The sequence below is a fragment of the Protopterus annectens genome, chromosome 7.part0, assembly GCF_019279795.1.
Source record: "Protopterus annectens isolate FY-2018-M chromosome 7.part0, PAN1.0, whole genome shotgun sequence".
Lineage (NCBI taxonomy): Eukaryota > Metazoa > Chordata > Ceratodontiformes > Protopteridae > Protopterus > Protopterus annectens.
In genome coordinates this window covers 1,152,752,457-1,152,772,645 of record NC_056739.1, presented here as the reverse complement: position 1 = coordinate 1,152,772,645, position 20,189 = coordinate 1,152,752,457, and the positions used below count along the sequence as shown (strand labels likewise).

Genomic DNA, 20,189 nt, shown 5'->3' with positions numbered 1-20,189 from the left:
TTTAGAGCTCTTATATGCCTCAGTGTTACATTCTATTTCCATCAATTCTTTAAGGTTTCTACCCCTGCTGTACGTAAATATCGGGGTGTTCCCTACAATGTTTATAGTGCCCTTATCAAGAACACTTTGCCGTGTGTCTTTAATAATTCTAATAATTTGTCCTGCCTGCTCATTATAAGGTAAAATCATGGCTCGTTTTCTGTGTTGTATGTTAGAATTCAAAACCAAACTGCTCATTTCATAAGCCTCTTTCATTAAACCTCCTTTCAGGATAGGTTTAAAGACAGTAAGTCTTTTGGTTTCAGTTTCCTTTCTTGTTTTATTCAAAACATCATGGGGGTAGCCCCTCTCTGTAAACATTTCAATTAATCTTGTTAACTCAATTTGTAACAATTCATCATCACTGATCAGTCTAGAAAGTCTAACCATTTGACCTTTGACTATGTTCTTTTTTTGAAAATATGGGTGACAACTCTGAAAGTGCAAAAAGTTGTTAGAGTATGTTTTCTTACGATATACGCTGGAGTTTAAGTTGGCTTCATGTACACTTTTGTATAACAATATGTCTAAGTAGTTACAAGTTTCACCATGAATTTTATGAGTGAATTTGAGAAATGGTGTAGTGTTGTTGAGGAAATCAACAAGTCTGTAGATTTCCTCCCTGCTCCCTTTCCAAAAAATCAAAATGTTGTCAAGGTAACGCAAGTACAGAGTTATCTGATGCATGTATTCTGAAGGAAACACCTTTTCCGTCTCCCATTCAGCCAATACCAAATTGGCATAAATTGGTGCACACCTGGCACCCATGGCTACTCCTGTGACTTGTCTAAAGAGTTCACCCTCAAATCTAATTAAGTTGTTTGACAAAATCAGTTCCATGAGGTCAACTATCAGACTTCGTTTTACTGTATGAAATCCACTGTATTTGTCCAAACAATTGTTAAACATTTCTAAACCTTGTACCTGAGGAATGATCGAAAATAAATTAATAACATCAACTGTCACCATTAAAAAGGGATCATCTGTTTGTGTTTGCCTAATCACATCCAAGCAGTGCCAAGAATCCCTCAGGATGTGTGGCAAACATTTAGTAATGTTTTTACAGTGAAAGTCAACAAAAGAAGCCATTGCTTCTGTTTTTGAACCCTTAGCTGACACAATGGGACAGAAAGGTGGGTCATTCTGATTTTTGTGAATTTTCAGTATTCCAAAAATGGAGGGAGTCACCAGTGAATCAACCATCAAGTAATGATATTCGTTGCCATCAATGACCCTCTCCATTAACCACTCGTTCAAACTCCAATCAATTTTGGTGTAAGCCATGTACAATTCATTCTTCAAAACTCTAGTATATGTTAAAGTGTCATTCAAAAGGTTGTGCATTTTATTTGAGTAGTCAATAGTGGACATGATCACCACCCCTCCTCCTTTGTCAGGTTTCATAACCCTATAGTTGTTAGTAGATGTTAACTCATGGAGACAAAATCTCTCACCGGATGTCAAGTTATCCGGTTGTCCATTAGCCCCTCTTACCATCCTTCTAAGTTGTATTTCACACATCTTCTCAAAGGTGTGTATGCATGGGTGCGCAGGGGGAATAAAGGTACTTGACCTTTTAAGCTCAATGAGATTGTCAGTCCTTGGGCTGGGTTTTTTTGTGAAAAACATTTCTAAATTAAGTTGTCTGGTGTACATTTTAAAGTTGCCCAAAGTTTTAGCTATTTCATTTCTAAAGATAGGAACAAATGTAAACCCCTTCTTAAATAAGGACAAATAGTTTTCCGTTAGCTCTAAATTAGTAAAATTATAAATGCAAACATTATCAGCCCTAACAAAATTACATATAAATCCAGTATCAGTGTATTGAGTTAAATCCAGTAAACCACTCTCAGTTAACTCGTTTACTTTCGTACTCTCAGTATTAACATTTATTGCACCTTATAAACTTGTATTCAACCAATGCAACCATACTACTGATGTCCGAGCATTATCAGAATCTGTAAAAAAAGATTTTGAGACAGAAGGAAAACCCTCATGAACTGTATTATCACAAAAAGAGTCACAAGTAGTGTCACAAATTACTGGTTGTATCCCAGCCTCATGATGTAAAGTTACTAAACTATCTAAAGTGGTCTGTTGTTCACCTGAGACCACCTCCATTTGTTGTTGTAAGGCCTCTGCCCTCTCCCCCTCCCTTGTTGTTGTAAGTGTAGAACCTGATTGCGCTCTCAAATTCGTTCTGAGCGCCTTATAGGATGGGGGTCTAAAAAAAACTCATTCTCGTGGTAAATGCCAGTCTCAGTCAATAAATCATCCTCAAAACGTTCAACAAATTGTCCATTAGCATTATAAGTATCCTGTCGGAAGTTATCCGCTGAATTGATATTGTTCACAAAATTAGTTCTAACATTGGTACGTTTAAACTCCCTAAAAGTAGTGTACACCTGATTGTTGGCATAATCTCTACTGTCCCTATTTAATTTAACTGTTTTAATCCCAAGACCTTTTTTCACAAAATTGTCTGTTTCGGATAAAATCCTATTGTATTTGTGTTTATTAAACTCAAAAAGCAAATCTTTCATAATGTTACTGTTTAATTGCCCCAGCTCCTCTTTTAACGTATCTAGTCTATGAATGTTGTTCCGAATTATAATTTGCATTAATTCCATACATGTCCGGTCAAAGAAAGCCAACAGTTCTTGGCATCCATCTGTACCTGCTTCAAATCCCATCAGCAGTTTGAATATCTTTAGGCCCTTCGGCACCTGTTTGAGTTCAATAGATCTCTCCAAGAACACGTTGTCCATTTGCAGGGCTTTCAGTTTCTTAAATTTGCTTTCAAATAAGCCAAGTTGTGCTTTTAAAGTGTCTGACTCTGGTTGTTGTCTTAATTTAGGCTTCCAGTCCATGACCGGAGGGATAAGAAGCGTATCAAAATTCTTTGGTGGACAATAGTTCATGCTGCTAGTTTGATTAGCAGATACCGGCACCCTGTTGTTCTCCGGGTTAGCTGGAACATTAACCGTTGCTTCTCTACTGCTAGTAGAAGGGGGTGTGTGAAGGGTAAATAACAGTGCTTGGGATTCAGTCAACAATGGTTCCTCTGTTCTAATAGTATTTGGAACATTGACTGCCATGCCTTTCTCCTTAAATAAATAAGTTTGTTTGTCAGCAACACTTTTGTTTTTTTGGGGTTCAGCAGGAGGCAGTGTTGCGTGAACCAATTTTCAACAGTGTCAAATACTGTCTGGGTGAGGGTCTGGAGTGAGGTAATGGACTTGGCTGAACATATTAAATTAGAGTCATCTGCATATTGTATGCAGGTGGCTTGAGGAATTTTTGCATGTAGATCATTAATAAACAGTGAAAAAGAGAAGCAGGCCTAAAATAGAGCTTTGTGGAACTCCTATGTTCACAGGGAGGAGTGTAGAAAGATTTTTATCCCAAAGTACTGCTTGCTGTCTGTTTTCTAAATAAGATTTAAACCAGTGTACTGCTTGTGGGTCCAGTGATCGGGCTTTTAGTACATCAATAAGCATGTGATGGTTAACCATATCAAAGGCTTTTGAAAGGTCAATGAATAGTGCTGAGGAAAGAGAGTTATTGTTACGATTTTTGTTTATACAGTCAGAAAAGGATAGCAGGGCAGTTGTTGTGCTATGGAAAGGTCTAAACCCATGTTGGCAGCTGGCAAGTAAATTATTCTGGAGAAGGTGGTCAAGCAGTTGTCTGTGGATGCATTTTTCCATTATTTTAGCTATTGGAGAGAGTAAGGCGATTGGACGAAAGTTGGAAAGCTCAGTAGATGTCCCACCTTTATGTAGTGGGATGATATGGGAGACTTTCCATATGGAAGGGATTGTGCTTTCCAAAATTGTTCTATTTATAAGGATGGAGATGGGATAGGCAATGGCTTTAGCTGCGATTTGTAGGTATTCAGCTGGAAGACAGTCGGCAGAAGGGGTGCATGGTTTGAGTTTTTGAAGGAGGATACAAATGAGGGATATAGGTACAGGTTGTATATGAAACGTTGGAGCTGGACTATTCATGGTGTTTAATGGGGAGGTGGTAGTAGGTGGTAATGTGTTAGCTAGGGTTTGAATGGCTTCAGTAAAGTAGTTATTAAAGGCATTGGGAATTTGATTAGAGTTACTATGGTTGAATCCTGATGGTGGAGGAGTTTTAGAATGGCCTGGCTGAAGTAGTTTGTTGATGCCTGACCAGAACTTTTGTGGTTTTTGTTGGTGGGTTTGTTGGAGGTGAAGGTAGTAGTTTTTTTTTTTTTTTGTCTTGTAGAATGTCTTTTTTGGTGGCATTTCTTAACTGTTTAAAATAAAGGTGATCTGATGGACTTTTAGAGGCTCTCCATTTGGACCTCTAATGCACAGTACTGCTACCACTACAGTGACCTGAGCAGAGGTCAGAGACAGAAAGTACCCAAGATGTGAGTATAAAGGGCACATTACCATCCTTTCATTTCAGAAATAGTTAAATGGGTCTTTGCAGGACATCCATACACCTTATTATAGCTGTATACAGAGGTATTTTTCCTCCCCTACAAATATATGTTTAGATTTTTGTTTTGTTTTTCAATCAGCTGGTGAGTGACAAGGTGTGTTCAGTCTTTAACTTTTTCAATATATGAACATCCATCCATCCATATATACATGCATGTATATACACACACATCCACACGCGCACACACACACACACACACACACACGCATGCATACATACATATGCATACACACACTTCTGCACATGAATATATATGTGTGTGTGTGTATATATATATATATATATATATATATATATATATATATATACACATATATATATATATATATGTGTGTGTGTGTGTGTGTGTGTGTGTGTGTGTGTGTGTGTGTGTGTGGTTTATTAAATATGATCAACAGACCAAATGTTGACATCGACAATGCAAATTGTGTCTTTATACATGCTTTTACACTGGGGAGGGCAAACAAATCCCCTGCTAATTATATACACTAACTCTGAGATCACACAATACTGGTAAAAGGGCATAATCTTATTGGCTCCTTCCACCATCAAGCTAATGTATGTAATGAACACCCTCGGCTGGAACCTCCAAATGAACGTATTAAACAAACCAGAAAGTCCCAGGAGAAGAATCAGTAAACACTTTATTCACAAAAAAATAAATAAACGCTGTTAATACCATGCGTTTTCGTCTCATAGACTTCATCAGATTTACCATGTGACATATTCTTGTTACTTTATATACACGTTTGAATCAATACAAAACCAATCAAATTTCGCCATTTAAAATACACATTTCCAATTAATAAAACCTTGCCTTCTACTCACTTTAAAATAAATAACCTTAACCTGTTTTAATAAATATGCTTCTTATGTTTAAAAAAATGTATATCTTGATCTGTCTTTATTATATACTTTTATATACTTTTATTAAAATTTTTAAAACCATTAATATAAAACATTTTATAGTTGATGTTGAGAACGTTTAAAGTGCTAGTGATAGAATTCATTTGTTGTTCATTGAAAAGGAACATCTCTTCCACCTAGTGGCTAAATCCATTGTTACAAGTTAATTTTTTGCTGCTTTTAATTTTAATAGTGGTTTAATGGATATATACTCGTTCAGTCCTGGGGCTTTGTTGGCTTGCAGGTGTACCTGCCACCACAACTCTTTGTAGCCAACCATTTCTTCCCAAGGACCTCCTCTTAGGTCTTTCTTTATTTGATCCAACACAAAAAACTTATACTTGAAATTTTTACATATTAATGAATGTCTGTAAAGTGCATTAGTTTCTCTACTACATCTTATGTCGTACATATGTTCGTATATTCTCTTTTTCAGAGATCTTTCGGTTTTTCCGACATAAAAGGAGGTGCATTCTGTGCATGTAACCAAGTATACTAACCCTTGCGATTCGCAATTAAAATACCCCTTGCTCTTTATCCAGGTACGTCTACTTTCTAAAAAAATCTTTTCTTCATTAAGTATGGAGTCGCATTGCCTGCACCTACCACATTTATATGTACCTAATTTAAGTGGGTTGGATCTATCCCCCTTCCTAAGATTGTTACCTGTTTCTAAAATACATTTAATATTCCTAGGATTTTTGTATATTACTCTAGGCGTCATGTTTGGTAACCCTTTTAAGTCTGTCAATGCCCTGAATTTGTCCCATTCCTTTTGAAATGTCTCTTTTACTTTAATGTTCAAAGCATTATATTCTAAAACCAATCCATGTTGATAATTGGGTGGACCATCTGTAACGTCACCTTCCTTATTTTGTTCAACTTCTTTTTCCCCTTTTATTGGTCTGAATCTTCCTTTTCTTCCCAGGGTTACCTCTTTTCTTATTTCATCGATGAATGTTCTTGGATATCCTCTTTCGAGAAACATTATTTCCAATCTATCACATTCCTCTTTGAATTCCGAATCCTCACTGGTCATCCTTGAGCCCCTTACTAATTGCCCCTTGACCAGATTCTTCTTACAATGACTTGGGTGGCTACTTTCGTAATGTAAGAATGAATTTACATATGTTTCCTTTCTGTATACCCTGGTTTCAAATGTTTTGCCTTTTTTCATAATCTCCACATCCAGATAAGCAATTTTTTCGTGGGAAATATTATGAGTAAACCTTAAAAATGAGGTCGTTTCCCCCAAGTATTTGATGAAGTCATCTAATTCGTTTAGATTACCTTTCCAAAAAATTATAATGTCGTCGAGGAAACGTCTATACATCTTACAGTGCCCAAAATATTCTGTCTGAAAGATGTATTTCTCTTCCCAGTTTGCCAGGACCAGGTTTGCAAAGGTAGGTGCACAGGCTGCCCCCATCGCTACTCCCTGTACTTGTTGAAAGTATTCCCCATTATGGGTCAAAAAGTTGTTCCTTAGTATGAGGTCCATTAAGCCTGTGCACACTATCTTGTCTTCCTGTGTTAATATGTGGTCCTTAAATATTTCCTCCTCAAACATTTTAGTCCCCTCATCGTAAGGTATGGATCCAAAAAGGTCCACCACATCAATGGTGACCAGTTTTAAATCATCTTCAAACAACTCCGGACTTAAGTTTCTCATTAAATCCCAAGAATCCCTTAGTATGGCCTCCTTGTTAAGCCATATGTGTTTGGTTTTAGTGTCTACAAATTTTGCTAGTGGGTTAGTTTTAGAACATTCCGCTGACACTATAGGTCTAAGAGGTGGGTTTACCTTATCTTTATGTATTTTTGGGATGCCGAAGATTATTGGTATCCTGGGTTTGTCTTTCTTTAAAAATAGGAACATCTTACTATCAAACAATTCTTCCATAACCATGTTCTCCAAGGCTATGTCTATCTTCTTGTATGCTAAATTAATTTCATTTCTAGATACAACTTTATATTTAGTTTGATCCATCAAAATGTCATTCATTTTTCCGTCGTATTCCGTTACATCCATAACTACGACCCCCCCACCCTTGTCGGGCTTCATTACCCTAATCCTATTGTCTGTCCTTAATTCTGTTAATTTTTCTTTTTCCATTTTGTCCAAGTTGTCTCTGTACCCCACCTTTTTATCTGCCTTCACTATGGCTTCCTCCATGATTTTTTCAAAATTTTTTAACTGTGTCTGAATAGGGGGGTTGAAGGTGGATTTGTTCTTCAATATACCTTGGTCGTTGTTTGTCTGCCTATTATTGGGGTCAAAACCTATTCCTTCTCTAAAATATAGTATTTCCAAGTTCATTTTCCTAATAAATGTTTTCATATCCAACATTGTTTGTGCTCTGTTCCCTTTTGTTTTTGGAATAAATTTAAAGCCTTTTTCCAAAAGGGTGAAGTGCTCCTTGCTTAATTCTGTTTGACTGAAGTTGTAAATAGTGAAACCATTAAGAGTCCATGTGTTTCCTTCTTTGGTAATGTCTTGATTCCTATTGGTGTTATCAGATACGGGGTTTAATTCCATCTGGGTCTCCCTCTTCCTCTAGCTTACTATGATTGTCTTTTGTATAGTCTTCAATGTGGTTTCTTCAAAATGCTGTATACCACTTTAAATGTCAGGACTTGAAATGCCAAGTCTCAGCAAGCCAAAGTAAATAAAAGACAGAAAATGCAGAACAGCAAATATAAAACTTTGTTTTTGCATGGGGGCACACTACCCCCCCCCCCACACACACACACACACACACACACACTTCACAAACTTATATATACCAACTCTGAAATCAACAAAGGTCGAAGAAAAGGGAATATTCTGTGAAATAGCAAGTACAGACATAGTACATGTAAGTCCAGACTTTCAGCAATTCAATCTGCACATTATGGAACTCACCAATATGAGTCCCGATCTTTCAAAGTTGCTTGGAAAAATACTATAGAATTTCTTTAGTTTTTGGAACATATCAGACACTTTGGATTCCACCAGAATGATCAGACAAAGTTACATCCACAGCTTAAATTTATTGTTTTGTAGTTGGGAAAATATTTCCAATTGCATGATTGTGGAAGTAGGAATTTCACAGCCCAAGCATTGTAGGATTTTTCTATTGCAGCCTGTAACATAAATGACAAGCATCCTGCAGACCTAAGTCTTACAATTTTTTATTTTGGCAGATCTTACCCTGCGGTGATTTCCTTGACAAATCCTGCTGCTACTAAACATTTGGTAAATGCTAATCCCTCCCCTATGATAAGGATGGGAAGGCTTTTGATAGATTTTGGGGAAAAAATGTGTATCCTTGTGCCACACATTTTCAGAATTCTTAAGTGTCAGGCTCGTGTATTAAAGTTTTTGCTTGCATCAAATGAGAATATGAGGAACATTAATCATGTACACAGACAACTCAGATATTATCTTGACAGAATTAAAACCTTTAGAATCTCTGATAAGTTATTCACTCCTTATGAAGGTAAGTAAAAAGGGCAACCTGTCTCAAAGCAGACTATTTCCAAATGGTTGTCCCATGCTGTCTCCTTGTGTTATAACAATCATAACATGCACATTTTAGGCCAGGTCAAGGTGCATTCTGTTAAATCCTTTACTTGGGGGTTTAAAATTACTAACTACAATTCTACAAGGCTATAGCTCCTCCCCAACCAACCTTACATATACTTCCCCATTCAAGGCGCCATTTTTAAATTGGCGACCTGATCAAGTGCGCATACCTCATAAATATTTATGTGTTATTACCCGTTTTTATCTGTTTTACTGTTAAACTGTTATTTACAACTGTATTGGTCACATTAGACTAGATAGCCTACCAAATCTGCATCTGTGTGACCGCATTGTGTAAAGCAGGTCTCTAAACATAAAAAGAGCAAGGTAGATGGAACGGAGTACGTCAGCTATATTTCCACAAAAAAGTTTTTATTATTGCACAACCACGAAAAACAGACTCCACATTTCGTGGTTGTGCAATAATAAAAACTTTTTTGTGGAAATATAGCTGGCGTACTCCGTTCCATCTACCTTGCTCTTTTTGATTTTATTGGTTGTGGTCGAGCAGATTGGTGTTTTGCAGTTTGTAGGTCTCTAAACATGTTTATAGGTGCATATATTGATACTGCATAGAAAAACCTATGTGGATGTTACATGTGTTTGCAAGGGCTTAGAACAGCGGCAATGTCTAGATAGCGATAGACGCTTCCAATATACAGATGTATTAGCACCCGTTCTCTAACCAAACCTCATGATAAGTTATACTCCACTCCTGAACTGGTGACTGTAACAGTAGCTGTATTATTAACTGTAACCTAGTGCCTGTGCCACTATTATGTATGGATTGGCTATATTTAATATTGCATATTGCATTGCATAGATAGCCAAGCGTGTCATCCTAAGCTACTGTTGACCACAGTGAATGAACTGCATTTGCTAGTTTACTAGGGTGCTCCTATCCACTATTTTCACTGAACTGGACCCCAATAAACCTGTACTTTAACTCTTTCACCCTAGACTGCCAAAAACATAAATCCTAACCTCTGTACTCTATTCTCTCCCTAACAGTTTCCCTGTTCAACTGCCTGGCTTACTTGGCCCCCATCCACCCAAGACCAGCTGACTATCGCCTCCACAAGCTCCTATCCAGTGCTACTTCTAAACCTACAAAAAAAAAAACAAAGTGCATGTTTAACATCCTCTGCTTATTCTAAAAGGGTAGTGCACACTTGATCGGGCCAGCGCTGAGTTCTCCTCTATCTCCCTCTCCAAAAATCTCCATTCCTCCACTCTTCCTGCCCTTCCATACCAGAATTCTCTGCTAAAACCTGAAACTTAACAAGATAAAGATAGCACTGTCTAGTAAAATATTTACCTTGCAATCCTTTGCTTGGGGGTTAAGGCCCCACTCCATTCGCCAGTGTTATGCATGGGCTCACTTCACAACCCACCCTGCCCCCAAATCCCACTCCCCCCCCCAAGTAGGTCTACATTTATCTTAACCTATAGCCACTCCCATAACCTTTCACCAATCAGAACAAACCTCTCAGCTCCTCTCCACCCCCGTACAGCTCTCTTTTTCTCATATCACACATCTGACACAGTCATGCTATTACCTAATATGATTACATTTCTTACCTGCATTCTTCTTGCTCACTTTACATCATTCTCAAAAAAGGCAAACAGTTGCAGAACAAAGCTTAGTTAATAAGACCAAAACTGGATGCAGAATGAAACAAACCAAGCAACGCTGATACTGAACAAGTGCTTAATAAAACAAAGCTTTCAGGTCAACCAAACCCTTCATCAGTATATCACTTTACATCATACCAGGACTCCACAATAGTCACTCCCAACCATCTTCACTACACCCTCATATCAACTTCCTTCCAACACCCACTCTATAACTACATTCCCCCGCCAGCAAAAACATCATCCCAATGCATCCACTCAATTACCAAATGCCTACTACTTTTAAACAAAAATTATCCCTAAAATATGACAGGTTCATTATTACCTATACAAAATGAATGATTGCTACCCTCTCTAAATTAACCCTCATCCACCCAAACCCTGATCTCACCACTTCTAACCCCAACTCAAACTCTTTACAACCCCCCATATCTCTAATCACTTCCAACAAAAAGCCATCTGACCTCTTTATCTTGTGTCTAAACATCAAAAGCATATATAATAAAACTCAAAACCTACATGCCACCATAAACTTATACTCCCCTGATATTCTCATCTTAACTGAAACCTGGCTCAAACCTCACATCAAAAGTGAGAAAATACTTCCTTCTGGCTACAGCATCCTTCGTGCAGACAGACTATCCAAGAAAGGAGGCAGTGTAGCACTAATTTTAAACACCACCTCAACATCCAAACCCTCAAAAAATCTGCTCCCCAGATCGGGAATGAAGAAATCTTATATGCTAATCTCAAAAGAAATCCAAATAAAACTATCAACATCATTTGGCTGACATTTCCCACCAGGCAAAAATATACCTCCCCTAGAAAACCTCCTGAATTGGGCCAATCTTTCTCTACCCCAGGAAACCATCATCCTCGGTGACTTTAATATCAACTGGCTACCCTGTAGTAACAGTCATCCAACCATACACCTAAATCTTCATGGTTTCTCCCAACTAATACAATCACCTACCGGTATAAATAAAAACCCTAACAATCACACCATCCTTGATGGGATACTAGTTAACAAAGACCCTCACTCTTACATAGTAGGCTGTCTACCTGACAGCCTCAGTGACCATTCCCCAACATTCCTCCTAAAATGCCATGTTAATAGTTTTAAGCCCATTATCCTGAGACAAATCAATAACAAGGCTAATTTCAACCCCCACTCTTTTATCCCTCCAAAAATGTAACTGGACACCACTAAAATACCTCAATCTAGATGAAGCAGTCCACTTCTTCAACCGCACTTTCCTCAACATCCTAAGCACCCATGCCCCTTAAGAAATGCCAGAGTCAGAACGAAGATCTCCCCTGGCTACACAAAAGCACACAGGAACTAATAAAAATCAGAGACAAGGCTTGGGAACAGTGGCACCTAAAAAACAACCCACTGCTAGGTAATCTTTCCTTGAATTGCACAATAAAGTAAAAAAGCAGATAAAAACAGAAAAAAAAACGTAATCAGTCCACACTAAACTCTTTCCACCACAACCCCAAACAATTCTTGCCCACAATAAACTCCATCCTCTACCTAGGTAAAGTAGACACCATCCGTCCACCATTCCCCCCTCCTCCAGCAATATTGCAGACTCTTTCAACAAACCATTCTAAACTTAGCCAAACAACAATACCCCTCATCCACTCCCCCCACTCCTAACCTTAATTCTCCATCCCATGCTTTCACCTTCTCCTCAATACCCACTTTCTATATACAAAGATTTCTGTCAAAACTTAAGCCCACAAAACTTGCAGCTGACAACCTTCCCTCAGAATACCTAAAAATAGCAGCCGATGCCCTCGCCTATCCAATTTCCATATTAATTAACCACTCCATATCAGAAAGCTATGTACCCTCTCTGTGGAAAATATCATACATCATTCCTCTCTACAAAGGAGGCTCCTCCACTGACCTTTCCAATTACCACCCCATCACCATCCTTTCCCCACTCTCCAAGATACTTGAGAAATGCATTAACTCTCAGGTCCTAAACTACCTCTAGCTAATAATCTCATCTCCAAAACCCAACATGGCTTCACGCTATATCACAGTACTACTACTGCCTTGCTCTCTTTCACCAACACCATCCTTCTTCATAGAAACAATGGTTTGTTCTCCTCTGCTATATTTCTGGATCTATCAATGGCTTTTGACATGGTATCTCACAAAATACTACTCTCCATTCTCACTAATCATCCCTTTTCCCATGCAGCCACCAACTGGTTCCACAGTTATCTGACTGGCCGCCAACAATCAGTTGTTTGGAAAGATAACCTATCTCCTCGTCTCCCCGTTACACTCAGTGTCCCCCAAGGCTCCATCCTTGGACCCCTACTATTCTCTCTATTCACTAACAACCTACATACCTCTACCAAACATGCTTCTCTCATACAATATGCATATGACTCCACCCTAATCTGCTCTACCCACACTTTACCAAAACTCCAAAAGATCACACAAGAATCATTCTCATCAGTAGAAAGCTGGCTGACCAATGCCCAGAATACTCAATCCTGGCAAAACCAAACTCCTCATCTTCCAGCCCTCCAAATCTATTTAAACTTCCCCCCACTTCAATATTCTTGCCAAAGACAACACCGGCATCTCCCTATCAGATCACACCAAACTTCTTAGAGTGGAGATAGACAACAATCTCAGATTTGACATTCATATATCTCTTACCATAAAAAAGTACACAAAAAAATTGATGCATTGTATATTTATTTATTTATTTATTTATTTATTTATTTATTTATTCCAGTTTGATAACCGGGGAGGTCCACTGGGCTCGGGGAGCCCATTTTCAGTGAAGGCCCGGGGAGAAAAGCTCCAACAATACATAGTTACATGAATAATTACTAAGGAACTTGGCATTAATGACAAATAAACAGGTAGCATTCATAAAAAAACAAACAATTACAATTTTGATTAGGTGTAAAAGACAGGTAAATGGCCTTGAGGCTAGATTTTAATGTTTTATAGTTATATATACAAAATACAAATGAGCAAGGTTAGCTAGGTGAGAGGTTAACCAGGAGTAAAAGTGGAGGAGATCTTGAGAGGTATAGGGTGAAGAGTACAGTTGCATTTCCTGTTTGAGTAAAGGTGAGAATGAAGAGGAGTTTTAAAGTTTTCAAGGTTATCGCAGGTCCTAAGAGTGGAGGGAAGAGCATTCCATTTTTTGGCTAAGGTGAAGGAAAGCAGAAGTTGACCAGCTGGGCACTTGTGATTTTTGATGGTGATTAGGTTTTGGTGGGTCGATCTAAGTGTTCTATGGTTGTAGGATATTGGATAGTGCAGGGCACTTGGTAGGTTGGAATAGTAGTCTATAGGCAGTCATGATTTGGCGAAAGTCGAATTGGTTATGGAGTTCAAGCCAGTTTAATGAGTGAAGGGAGGAACAGTGATGAGAGGAAGATTTGGCTTTGGTAGCAAATCTGGAGATTTTATTGTAACATACTTCTAGTATGGAGGATAGTGAGGAGGATAAATTAGTAAGCAGAGGGGCGCCATACAGTAGAGAGGGAAGGAGATAAGTAGTAGCGAGAGTTAGTCTGGTAGCAGGAGAGAGGAAGTGGTTGTTTCTATAAAGTAGGCTGAGTTTTATGTGGGTTTTCTTTATGTTTAGCTGAACGTGAGTATTAAATTTTAGGTGTTCATCAATGGTTACACCAAGATGTTTGGCGGAGGGAATGACCTCTAAAATGGAGGTGTTATGGCTGATTATTTGGAATGAGTTTTTATCAATAGGGGAGGACTTAGAAGGAGAGAACAGAAGGATTTTAGTTTTGTTAGCATTTAACGAGAGGTGATTTTGGAGCATCCATCTTTCGGTAGTTGAGAAGGCTGTTTGTGTCAGTAGTTGGAGATCTGTTAAGTTGGATGTGCAGCAGATCAAAGTAGAATCGTCAGCATATTGAACAATTTTAGTATTGGGTATGGCCTTGTAAAAGTCGTTAATAAAGATGTTGACTAGAATTGGGCCAAGTATGGATCCTTGGGGTACTCCAGTGGGGGTAGGATGGAAGGTGGAGGTGCCCTGGCCCCATTTGACAGCCTGGGACCTGTCAGAAAGATAGCTGGAGAACCAAGAGAGAGTTTTATGGGAGAGATTGAGATTAGACAGATGATTTAGAAAGTGAGTGTGGGAGATGGTATCAAAAGCTTTAGATAAGTCCAGCAGAACTGAGGATACTAAATTACCGGAGTCACGGGCTAAATTGACAGTATGTAAGAAGGAGAGAAGGGCGGTATTGGTACTATGTCCTGGGCGGAAGCCATGTTGGGTAGGAGAGAGTAGCTGGTGTTTGGTAAGGAATGGCAAGAGCTGAAGGTGGATGCATTTTTCAAGGAGTTTAGAGAGAGGGGAAAGGATGGCTATGGGGTGGAAATTAGATACGTTACAGTTTTTGCCACCCTTGTGAAGTGGAAGAATATATGCAGAGCGTCATAGTTTGGGTACATAGGATTCAAGTAGGGATCTATTGATCAGGATGCTAATAGGAAGAGCAATACCATTGGAGGCTATTTTTAAGAAGGAGGAGGGAATGTTGTTGGGGGCATTGGAGCAAGGCTTTAGTTTAGAGAGTAGTTGCTTTATTTGGTAGGTGGAGATGGGTTTGAGTTTGAAAGTAGGGAGGGAGAAGAGGGAGAAGAGGGAGAGGATGTTTAGTTGGGGTGGGATTAAGGGTTGTTGTTGGTAAAGGTCTTGGTTAGCTCAGCAACAGAAGTGATGAAGAAGGTGTTGAATAGTGAGGCAATTTAAAGGTCAGATTTGCTGGTGTCGGGGCAGGGATTGTTTTTAGTACCTGGCCTAAGGAGACAGTTGATAGAGTTACAAACTTTTTGGGGGATTTTTTGCATGATTTATTTGCATTTTGATGTAGTAGGACTTTTTATCTTTGATAACATGTTTTTTGCCAAGGTTTCTTAGTTGTTTGTATTTAAGTAAGATGGTTGTTTATTTTGGAGGTATATTTTCCAGGTTTTATCTCTTTGTAGCATAATCTTTTTGGTGTCTTTGGTAAGTCACGAGGTAGTCTTAGTTTTTACTCTTTTTGTTCTTACTGGAGCTAGGGAGTTAAGGACATTTAAGAAAGTTGAATTGAAAAAGTCAACAGCTGAGTCTAATGGAAGAGTTTTCAGGGGGTTCCAATTGGTATTCCTGAATGAATCAGAAAAAGTAGTAGGGTTAAAGTTAGAGAGGTTTCAAATGTGGATAAACTGATGGGAGTGTGGGGGGGGTGAGGGAAGCTCGATAGGTGAAGGCAGGGAGGTGGTCTCCTAATGCGTCTGATATGACACCAAATTGTATCACTTTATTGGGATGGGATACTAGGATCCAGTCAAGTATGGAGCCTGGGGGGGTTGGTTTTGTTGGGTCTAGTGATGGTGTTAGTAAGTTGAGTGTAGTTAAATAGATTGATTGACATAGTGGGGTTAGGGTTGTTGATTTTGTTCCAGTCTATATTTACATCACCCAATATGTAAGTTTCCAGTTTAATATTTGAGGAGGCCCAGGACAGGATGTCTTCAAGGGTGTTGGTGTTGTTACCTGGAGGAATATAGAGGGAAATGAAGCAGATGCTTTTATGATTGTTAATTTTTAGAAGGCCTGCTACACGTTCAGCATTATTGAAAGAAGGGATGGGGTTAGGATATGGAGTAAAGGACAGCTGGTTGGAGTAGACTAGTTTTACACCGCCACCTCGAGTACTTAGGCGGTCAGATCGAAGTGATTGAAATCCAAGGGGAAGGAATTCAGAGTCACTTATGTGAGGTTTTAGCCAGGTTTCAGAGATGGCTACAATGTCAGGTGAGTTGTGAGTGAGCCAGGCATGAAAGTGGGTTATTTTATTTTTTAGGCTTTGGGTGCTGATGGTGAGGAATTTGAGGTATTTATTGGTGAAATTATTGTGGGAGCTAGTGTGGTTAGTAGAGAGAAGTTTGGTCCTGGATTAGGGTGAATGTCACCGGCTAAGCAGAGGTAAGTGAGATAAGGAATAAGTTTTGGTTTGTACATAGAAGTGTCTGGCAATTAAAAGGTCTGGGTTTGTAATATTTAGTAGTGATTGGGAGAAGTTTTACTTTGAAGAGGAGGGAAGGATGGGAGGGAACTAAAGAGGCTGAGATGTTGTGGAAGTGTGTTGTATGGGGAGGTGGGGAGGCAGAGGTGGAGGGTGTAGATGGAAGTGAGTATTGGAGGTGGCATGGTATAGAGAAAGTAGAAGAAGGATGAGGAAGGAAGTAGAAATAAAGGTTTTAGGAATAGGAGAGTGCATGATAGGTGTGGCCTGTTGGATGTAATAGAGAGGAGGTTAAGGGACTTAGGAGGGAAGTGGTGAGGTAGTAAGAGGCAGGTGGGGTGGAGAGAAAGTGTTGATGTCAACAGTCAGAAAATTCAGGAAATCTCAAGACAGGATACACCAGGCAATGATATACACGCGGCAAGACAAAACTTCGGTTCTTTTGAGTGTTAGTACTGCAACAAACAATACCTAACCAAGACAGCCAGAACTTCCATTTCCAATTCCCAACTAATCTACACCTTACTCTATGCTTCTCCAATACTTACCAACCTTAGACAGTCTGACCTAAACAGGCTCATTGCCTGCTACAATAAAACTGCAAAATTTGTTACAGGTGGATCCTACCACAGCCACCACTGTATCTCACTTACAGAACTAGACTGGCTTGAACTCCCACAACTTCTTCACCTGAATCAACTCTCATTTGCCCACAAACTAGTAAACCATCCTCATAAAATCCCATCACTACAAAACCTTCTCCAACCCTACTGCCCCTCTAGACTCCTACGCTCCAAAAGCAAAAATCTACTTCTCATCACCAAAGCCAAAAACTCAGCAGGAGCAGCTCTATTCTCCTATGCCATATCCAAACTATGGAATAACCTCCCCCCTTATAACCACACTACCTTCCAGCAGTCTCTTCAAGACTGCACTTAAGCCACATCTAAAAATGCACTGGCTCTGTCCTTGTTCTAATCCTGACTCAAAAAAAAAAAAAAAAAAAGTATATCTGTCTGAGGTCTTATTACCTGCTACTGAGCATATTAGACCTTATGTACTAATTGCTCATTTACTCAGATATTGCTAAGTCTACATCTACTAATCACTCAAGTTTTCTTACATGCACCTATTGTTCTGTTTTTATTGCATGTCATGTTCTTTACTGTAACCTCAATTTACTCATGTATGTTGCTCATTCATTATTTGTGGAGCTTTTCTCCCTAGGCCTCCGCTGAAAAAGGACCTATGTCCTGTCAGAATTTCCTGGTAAACAAATGTATATAAATAAATAAATAAATGTCATCGGTGGCTTTTTGGAAAGGGATAGAATCCAGAAGCATTCTACTGACAGCACCTTGTTATTCTGTGCATACTTTTACAAAGCACTGCAGACTAGACTCTTTTTAAAGGTCTAGAGCAGCGTTTGCTAGAACCATTCTCCAGGGACTCCTGGACCTCAAGTTGCCTCCTTCCGGCCTGTATAAACTATGGTAAACTACCCAAACAGCTAAACCTACTGCAGGAGTAATCAAACAGTATAGTTGTGTAAGAAAATTTACCGTAACAGTAGATGTACGTATAATCACTGCTGCAGTAGGCCCTCCCTCCCTTCATCCTCTTTGTTTTTGTACGTGGATGTCAATTTTTATTTACCTAGCATTGTCCTCTTTCAAGGGTCTAGTTTGCCTCTTTCAGTTGGCGTGAAAGCTCTGAAGGGCTTGGTGCCCAGACCATTAATATTGCATGACTGTTCAAGCTGTCATTGATCTGGATAAATTTAAGGTGCCCTTAAGCTTTGGAAGTTGGCTGGATGTCATATCCTGTGCAAGATACAACTCATATAGCTAATACAGCTGCAGCAGTGATCAAATGATAAATGTGTTCTTGTCGGAATCATTATCTGTAAATTCTTTTAGGATAATGCATATAAAGAATATAACTATTTGCTTCACTGTCTTTTCTGTTTAGGTGTGTGTTTGTATATTTTCTATGGCTGTAGGGAATGAAATTGATATGTTATTTACTGAGAGAGAGAAGGAAATGATCTAATGCGTAGGCATGTGGTTACTGCAGCTCTAGAAATTAATAATTTATCTTTATGCATGCCTACTAGCCTGCATGCCTGTTTGACTGGTCGTGTGTGTGTGTGTGTGTGTGTGTGTGTGTGTGTGTGTGTGTGTGTGTGTGTGTGTGTGTGTGTGTGTGTGTGTGTGTGTGTGTCTGTGTATACATAGGTTTACTATCAAAATCCAGAAATGGACTTCTTTCAGTAACGTTAAACTAAATTTATGGTTTCAAAGTCTTTTTAAATCGAAATTAAACTTAGTGAATCTGTAATACCGATATCTGGATAGCAAATGCACTTCAATGGTCACATTTTCAAAACATTGAATACCAAACACACAGTTTTAACATGGATCAGAATTGACATGTAAAACCATTTTTATTTTCAACATTATATTTTGACAGCATGATTAAATGCACAAGTTAATTTCCTGATTGTGACAGTAAACTGTATATGTATATATATATATATATATATATATATATATATATATATATATATATATATATATACACACACAAACACATATATTTCTGTCTGTATCTATATCTATCTATCTATCTATATATATATATATATATATATATATGTGTGTGTGTGTGTGTGTGTGTGTGTGTGTGTGTGTGTGTGTGTGTGTGTGTGTGTGTGTGTGTGTGTGTGTGTTTGTTGATTGCTACACTGTATGTATATGAAGGCATGTAACACTGAAAAGTGTTTCAAAGGGGAAGTCTTGAAGTTCAGTTGGTAAAGTTCTGGCAATTGCGGACAAAGATCAAGCAGTAACAGATCAACATGTAAAATAACTTTTGCTTCAATAAGAATCATTATCTTCCTTTAAATGTTTGAACTGTGGTGCTAAAACTGCCACTTTCTCTTCATTTCTGTAGGACATGAACAGCCGCATAATAAACAAACCTCTGAAGTAATCATCTTTGTAATGCTTGGTATTGCAGTTGCAGCTGGAATGCTTGGTGGGCTGTTGTGCTTCATCAAAAGAAAAAAGAGCCAATTAAGCAGCAATTTAGGGTTGAAAAGGTATGCTGCATTGTCATAACTTACTAATGAAATGTCAAAAACATGACCTCCTGCAAACTATATATTCAGATATGCATATATGTATGTGTGTGTTTATGTTTATATTCTCTCTCTCTCTCTCTCTATATATATATATATATATATATATATATATATATATATATATATATATATATATATATGGTTCCCTATTAGAATCCTGAAACACTATAAGCCTGAAAGTCAAAATCCTGAAAACTAATGACTGAAAATGCAAAATGTCGAAAATGCAAAATCCTGAAAGTCAAAATCCTGAAAACACAAATAATGCTAATATGTCACTATAAAGACACTAATATCTACCAACTGACCCTGCCCTAACCCTAACCCTAAGGTCCATCACTATCGCACACTCACCTGACCCGCGCCCTAACTCACTTAAACCGCCCC

General features: G+C 38.5%; 1 protein-coding gene across 1 annotated transcript in view; it reads left to right on the top strand.

Moving 5' to 3' along the window:
• The window catches only part of LOC122806918, a 269,512-nt gene that overhangs the window by 199,693 nt on the left and 49,630 nt on the right, over positions 1–20,189 (top strand). Inside the window, exon 4 of the mRNA XM_044077736.1 lies at positions 19,613–19,760. Within this exon, the coding sequence (XP_043933671.1) occupies positions 19,613–19,760 (148 nt within the window). The remainder of the gene's footprint in view (positions 1–19,612; positions 19,761–20,189) is intronic.